Source organism: Pseudorca crassidens, chromosome 4 (assembly GCF_039906515.1).
Source record: "Pseudorca crassidens isolate mPseCra1 chromosome 4, mPseCra1.hap1, whole genome shotgun sequence".
Lineage (NCBI taxonomy): Eukaryota > Metazoa > Chordata > Mammalia > Artiodactyla > Delphinidae > Pseudorca > Pseudorca crassidens.
The window spans coordinates 105,320,630-105,328,869 of record NC_090299.1 but is presented as its reverse complement, the minus strand read 5'-3'; the positions used below and the strand labels follow the sequence as shown (position 1 = coordinate 105,328,869).

The 8,240-nt window shown below is 37.0% G+C and overlaps 1 protein-coding gene across 1 annotated transcript; it reads right to left on the bottom strand.

The window, feature by feature from the left end:
• Window positions 1-726: 726 nt before the first annotated feature.
• Window positions 727-6,603, bottom strand: NPFFR2 (neuropeptide FF receptor 2). Its single transcript, XM_067734708.1, is given in 6 exon segments — window positions 727-755; window positions 758-815; window positions 1,153-1,462; window positions 1,464-1,910; window positions 3,490-3,589; window positions 6,276-6,603. Coding segments are annotated over 6 exon segments (1,272 nt in total).
• Window positions 6,604-8,240: the final 1,637 nt, after the last annotated feature.

Sequence of the window (8,240 nt, the reverse complement as noted above, 5' to 3'; positions counted from 1 at the left end):
CCTGCTGCATTATTAGAAGCTTTGTTTCTTTATGTCAGAGATTCTGTTAGAAAGGAGGTCAAGTTGGGATCCTGAATCACCTCTGCAAGAAACATGGGTTCAGCTAGGGCTTAAATTCATTTGTGAAAATATTAAAAAGCCAACAATAACTCCTATGGAACAATGTTATGACTTTACCAACTTTGTACTCTTTGAAAGGAAAAAAAATCAACTTTTACTTACAAAGAAATACAGTGTCCCTTTATTTGCTATTGCAGTTCTTATTTCTAAGAAAGCTAAGTACATTTTAAAAGCACAAACAGATAAATAGTTCTGTAGTCTAAAATTTCCAATTCAAAAGCAAAGGGAGAATTCATAAAATGTGCTCTCATGCAAAGAACTGCCCATTTATCACCATTTGAAGAAAATGTATATGTGTGTATGTGTGTTGCATACATATATATACACATAAAACACATGCTTGATTCATACACAAATAGCTAAGTGGGAAAAGATCAGGCTTTGAAAACTGGTCCTAGAAAATTGATTTATCCAGGCAAATTTGTATATGGGTCTCTGTATGTATTTTAAATACAGTAAAATTGATTACAAACAGAAGTTCATTTTGTTTACTATTTTCCAGAGAGAGCTTCTAACATTCTTAAGAAGAACTGAAGTACAGAGCCATAAAAAGCAACAGTATTTCACCATATCACAGTAGAGTTAAAATCATCACACCAGCTCCTTTTACATCTCATTGCTATCGGTAAGTTCAAATTCTTGATCATTAATTCCTGTATGGGTTTTTCAGCACTTTTCCTACAAAGCACAATATCCTCATGTGTGTGTGTGTTTTTTTTAATAAATTTATTTATTTTATTTATTTATTTTTGGCTGCGTTGAGTCTTCGTTGCTGTGCACAGGCTTTTCTCTAGTTGTGTTGAGTGGAGTGTAATCTTCGTTGCTGTGTGCGGGCTTCTCGTTGCGATGGCTTCTCTTGCTGTGGAGCACGGGCTCTAGGTGCGCAGGCTTCAGTAGTTGTGGCTCTTGGGCTCTAGAGCAAGGGATCAGTAGCTGTGGCTCATGGGTTTAGTTGCTCCGCGGCATGTGCGATCTTCCCGGACCAGGACTCGAACCCGTGTCCCCTGCCTTGGCAGGCGAATTCTTAACCACTATGCCACCAGGAAAGCCCTCACGTGGGTTTTTAATTGTAGATTCCTGAGCTGACAGATGAGATATGTTGATGACCACGTTGTTTTTAGCTCTTAGGGTGTAGGCTTCCTTGGGCTTTTCTCTTTTTTGGCAGAGATGGAGACGAAAAGCATCTTGGAAACCACGGCAAAAATTCTCATTGAAGAAACCATAAATGATGGGGTTGATGCTGCTGTTGCCAAAGGCCAGCCAGTGTGCCAAAGGGTAGATGTAGGTGTTGATGACCCGCAGTTCATTCAGAGACAGGTCAACGTAGTGTGAGAGCATCATGAGTCCACAGAGGCAGCCAGGAGAGAATGAAAAGCAGGGCCACAGTCAGGAGCATCTTAATGACCTTCTGCTTCTTCTTGGTCACCACGTGCCACTGTTCCTGGTTCTGTTTGCCTGAGTGGGGCACTGTTGTCTTGGAGAGTGCAATTCCAATCCTTCCATACATGATGACAATGAGGGACAGGGGAGCCAGGTAGATGTTAGCAAACAGCACAGTGGTATAGATCTTCCTCATTTCCCGATTTGGCCAGTCTCCCCGGCACCAGTAGACTGGGCTGGTTTTATTCTGGGAGTTGAGTCTCACTCGGTAATATTTTTCTTCCTGTACGTGTAACATTATTGCAGATGGGGACATAATGGCGATGGCCAGGATCCAGATGATCATAATGATGACAAATGCTGTCTTGATAGTGAGCTTTGGTTTAAAAGGGTAGAAGACACACTGGAACCTGTAATTAAAGGCAAATATCAGTGAAGGACTGCCTCATAACTTCTGACCAAGTCATTAATTAAATTTATTTCAGTAATTACAGTCTTCCATACATATTCCCCCTCGAATATAGAAAGTTACCATTAGTAGGGAGGCGTGCATTACCAGTTTCTGTAATTAATATATGAGATAAATTTCAACTCAAAAAATTAATGAGTGGAGTATATCAGACACTATTAATAATCAAAGTACTATTGTAACTAGTCAACATTGAGCATGAGCATTTAATATTCTGTTCCAGCCTCCTTTCCGTTGGTTTGCATGGATTGCCTCTGTAAGCTTTCTTATTTAAAAGATGGGGAAAAGGCTTAGAAAAGGTAAAAAATCTTGCCCATAATTACACATGATTTTTACACATGTATTTTGGCTCCAGAGCCCATATTCTTAAATGTCCCTTCATGCCCTTCTGTGGTCCCCTCACACATGATCTGTGTGCTTGGCCATGCAACTTGCTTTGGCCAGTTAGTTGAACATTAGCAAGCATGGCATGAGCAAAAGCGTGAGTGATTTCAGCTACAAGGCACAGAGTAGGAGAACCACAAAGAGGCACCCAGCCAATCCACAGAGTTGTGACAAATATTAAAAGCATTACTGTTTTAAGCCACTAAGTGTTTTGGTGGTTTGTTTCACAGCTGTGAATCTGATGAGAGTTCCCATGATGAGTTCTGTTTATGCACCTTCCCAGGGTTCTGTGTCCTCTGTTGAGCATGACAATGATCAGTATGTAGAGTAAGCCTGATTCATTTTACTGCTATTTTGTTATTGTGATTCTTAATTTTGTTATTACTGATATTCATTGTAAGATAATCATACTATCATATAACTGTATAACATTTTATATTTTTCAAAGTACTATCATCTATTGAATCTTCTTTGATTTTTGTGATGACTCTATAAAATTGAAAATTAATACTTTCCAGATCTGCAGGTAAGGAAACTTAGAGCTTTTAAGTGGCCCATCAGCAACTCCAAACAAATTTATCTTATCGTTATATAATGACTAGTTATCCTGAGCTTTGACTGCTCCACTGTCCTTCACTGACGGTGTAAGCTCTTCTGTCTTAAATTCCAGGTTTTCATCTAGTCTTCTAATCAGTGAATTCTCCCACTTACTCACCCTTAAATTATGGGTAACTTCAAAGGTGCAATTCTAGGTATTTTGCTCTTTTTGTAAACCAGCTATTGAAACTTCAGATATTATTTTTTCATTTATTCATTCAACAAATAGTCTATGATATCTTGTTAATAGCAGCCCAAACTAAAACGTGCATCATCCCTAATTATTTAATCTTAAAATATGGAAACTTCAGTAGTTTTATTACTGAACCCTTAGTGTGTGTGTATATAATATATATATATATATATATATATATATATATATATAAAAATATAAGTCTTGCTCTTAAAGGGGTACATATTACGGCTACAATTTTAAGCAGATATACCCAAATTTAGTAGATTATACATTTTTCACTTGTTAGGTGGATTAGTTGCAGATATGCCCAATTTTCTGGATTCAGAGTTTGGTGCTGACCTACCTATCTACTGTTATTGCAGCTAAAGTAAAGACTGAAGCTGCAATGGATATTCCCTGGACCAAGCCACTGATCTTGCACATTGTACTTCCAAAAGGCCATCCTGAAAGGGAAATGGGACAGTTAGTCTTTGGAAAGATCATATACATATTTTTTAATTTCACTGAAATTATGAAGAGAAAGACATGAAATTAGACAGATGCAACTGTTTCCTAAATGATATTCAGGGAACAATCAATGTTTCCCATTATTTTCATTAATACATTCAGATCTCTGTTTTTCAGTATACTAATAAGGTCAAAACTTACACAGTAGTTTCAACATTCTATACACTGTAATAAATGTTTTGCATCTATTAACATATCTAATCCCCACAACAGGCTTCTGAAGGCTTTATTATTCTCCTCATGATATAGAATATGTAACAAACACACAAATTTCACATACCTTGCCACACAGCTAGTTAGAAGCATATTAAGGATTTAAACCCTAGCAGTATGGTTCCAGTGTCCAAACCATTAACACTTATGCAGTAATGACCTTTAAATGAATAGAACAGGAAGAATATTTTTTCTCTAATTTGGAAATGTATTCCATAAATTATGAGGAATCAGGCGTCACATGTATAACAAATAAAGTTAATATTATATATAATCTAATGACATGATTTACCTCAGAAGTACTTTGTTATGGAGTGAATGTGTTCCCTCCCAAATTCATATATTGAAGCCTTAACCCCCAATGTGATGGTATTTGAAGGTGTGGCCTTTGGGAAGTAATTAGATGTAGATGAGGCCATGGGGATTATGCCACATGATGGGATTAGTGCCCTTATAAGAAGAAGAAGAGAGCGTGAGACCTCTCCCCATGTGCATACACTGAGTAAAGGCCATGTGAACACACAGCAATCTACCAATCAGAAAAATGACCCTCACCAAGAACCCGACCATGCTGGCACCCTCATCTCAGACTCCTAGCCTCCAGAACTGTGAAATTAAATGTCTGTTGTTTAAGCCACCCAGTCTATGGTATTTTGTTATAACAGCCTAAACTGACTAAGACATACTTGGAGAATAAAGAGCACTTTGCACAAACAAAAGTAGTCTGTTTGAATAACTTCCTAACTGAACTCCAGTTACTAGAATGTTTATAAAAGAAATTGGTAAAATTATTATATTTGATATTTAATATCAATCAAATCAAATTTAGAGTTTGATATTCTATACGCACCTCTGCTATTACAGGAAAGTAACACTATTCTTCCATTAGCAAATATTCTAGTTTCCCAAGAGATGAATGTTACATATTGCTCAGATTTTTTTAATTTATCTTTTAAAAAATATCCTATAGCTTATTTAAAAAATACTCTTATCTAATTAAAGCTATTCCCAGTAACCTAAATAAGCCAAGCGTACTTAAAAAATCATTCTCTCGTCTATCCAGACGATCTTAAAATTGGTGCTTGAATGGCTTTATGCCACAATGATGCAGGAGGATAGACTGAAAGTACATATACACTCTGCACGTGCTCCTACTGCTGGTAGAGAGACCCACTCAGCTCCAGAATGCAGCTGCCAGACTTCTAATCCCTATGGCAGTAGATTAGAGAATTTCCTTCTGGGGCAAGTGATCCTTCCAAGAACACTGACATATTTTCACTGGCAGATTCTGATAGCTGTGGATTTCCCAATGAATGACCCAGACTAGTGAAGCCGAGAGTGAGCCTAACCTCAAACCCCAGTCCTGCAGAGGTTCAAAGCAGCCACATAGTACCTCACTCTGAAATATAAGCAGCTAAATAGTAGTTGACTATTAGGGAAACCTCAACCATAAAAGAAAGAAACTGAAACAAATAGGAAGAATGAAACAGGAGAAAACTAATCTGAATCAGGTAGACAAAAAATTAAGAAACAAAGAAAATTACTACTGATAACCTCAGAGATAAAATACATTTTGTCCATGAAAAGTATGTGCATGATAGTACAAGGAACACGAAGTATATAAAACTAGCTCAAAGGATTTAAAATGTGATAACAGAAATGACTGTTGACTTTATGTGTTAATACAACAGATATTTATTAAGCAGGTACTATGCACCAAAACTGTACTGGGAGGTATAGATACACTGTTCCTGTACTTCCAGAGTGTATAACATAGTGCTAAAGAAGTGGTAATACGGGCCCAGAAGTACTCTAGGGTAATACCCGAACCATGACTTATGTTGCACATGTAAATTACCACTATATGAATGAAACTACTGCTTTGTGAGAAATTATTGCTTCTGTTACTCCATCTTCCATCAAAAACTGTTGGAAATCTCTCAGCCAACCACAAGAGGGCTTAAATATCTATTTATATTAGATTGAAGACATTGCATCAGTTGAAACCACACGTTCTTTGAACTTTACAGCCCATAATATTCTTAATATTTTTACTATATTATATGTGCCCTGAACTGTTAAGCAAATTCAAAGTCTTCAGTAAGAAGTGTCACCATTCACTGATGACCTTCAGTGAACACTCTATAAAAATAACAGCTTCCACACCTCATCTCTGTCACTTGTTCTATTTTTCTCCATAATTCTTTTTATTCTCTGACTACTTATATAGATATTTGTTTGTTGTTTTTATCCTCCTTTAGCACGTAGACCCCATGAGAACAGCTACTTGGAGCAGTTCTTAGAACTCCATAAATATTTGTGAATGAATGGATGACGCTGTGATGGCTTCAGGGATATGGGACAAATATTTTCTCATAGTATGTTTGAGCTGCATGCAAATCAACATACCTGCTATAATATTGTCCAGCAGCGTGATAGGCATACAGAATATGCCAACTAGTAAATCACTTATGGCCAGGTTCAAGGTGAAGAAATTAGTGACTGTGTGCATATGTGTGTTCCTCATTACAATAAAGCAAACCACTGTATTTCCCACCATGCATAGGAAGAAGGTCAGAAAGTAGGAAATAATGAAAATCGCTGCCACTTGAGGCTGGTGAAGATAGTAGTTCACATAGGTGATATTGCTATCCGCGTACAGATCATGCTTTGTGTCACTGACACTCCAAATGGGATGCCAGTTTTCCGATGGGTTTGAGTCCCAGTTTTCACTCATGATGGACCTGAACAAAGAAGAGGCAGAAAAGAAAAACATGATTAGAAACCAGGAGAACTTAAGTTTAAGAGAGTTTAAGAGAGATGCTTTTAAAATGCTACGGAATTTTTTTTTTATTGGAGCATACTTGCTTTACAATGTTGTGTTACATCTGCTGTACAATGAAGTGTATCAGCGATATGTATATATATTGATGGGCCTTCTATAATAATCTATAAATTTTGCATAAAAATGAGTTATAAATAAGGCATTCAAATTATTAGGATTTTAATCAAGAGCACTTGAAAATTCCACTTTGTGCCACAAGTAACAATTATATTGCATTTCCTTGATATACTCTATATTATTCACTTCTTTGCTATACCTTCTATCCACTTGTGAAGTTTCAAGGGAAACACTCCAAAACTCCTCTTCCTCCTGCCTTCAGGTATCATAACCTGTCAAAACCTACTTGTTCTGCTAACTAACATTATAACTCACCTGCCATGAGCTTTCCTGATATTTGAATGAGATTAAGTATCTACATCTTCAGAAGTTCCATTGAAATAAGCTTCTTGTATTTTCCTTGTTCTGCTTTGACTCAGTTAATTGGATATTCTTTTTTTTTTTTTAACATCTTTATTGGGGTATAATTGCTTTACAATGGTGTGTTAGTTTCTGCTTTTATAACAAAGTGAATCAGTTATACATATACATATGTTCCCATATGTCTTCCCTCTTGCGTCTCCCTCCCTCCCACCCTCCCTATCCCACCCCTCCAGGCTGTCACAAAGCACCGAGCCAATATCCCTGTGCCATGCGGCTGCTTCCCACTAGCTATCTACCTTACTACGTTTCTTAGTGTGTATATGTCCATGACTCCCTCTCGCCCTGTCACAGCTCACCCTTCCCCCTCCCCATAACCTCTAGTCCGTTCTCTAGTAGGTCTGTGTCTTTATTCCTGCCTTACCCCTAGGTTCTTCATGACATTTTTTTTTCTTAAATTCCATATATATGTGTTAGCATACGGTATTTGTCTTTTTCTTTCTGACTTACTTCACTCTGTATGACAGACTCTAGGTCTATTCACCTCATTACAAATAGCTCAATTTCGTTTCTTTTTATGGCTGAGTAATATTCCATTGTATATATGTGCCACATCTTCTTTATTGGATATTCTTTTTATACACTTCTGTATGTTGACATAGCCACAAAACTGTTAATTTCTTAAAATAGGTCTGGGTTCCTTATCTTGGTTTCACATAGCATAATTCAATTCACATAATATGTATTCAATAAATATTTATTTAAAATGTATCAATCTTAAGAAAGACATTTCAATCAATGCGTGTCAGAGGTCCCCAAGAACACTCCCAGGTTTGGTGGTTTATTAGAAGGACTCACAGGACTCAGCATATAGTATATTCACTGCTAATATTTATTATAGCAAAGGGATCCAAAGCAAAATCAGCAAATAAAAAGGCACATGGAGTAAAATCTGCAAGAAACAAGGCACAGGCTTCCAAGAGTCCTCTCTCAGTGGACATGCTTAATTCCTCCAGCAACAAGTTTGAGTTTGACAACATGTGTGAAAAGGTTTTTAATTAGAGAGTGGTCATATAGGCAACTTCTTTTTAGTATATATCAAAATTCCAGAC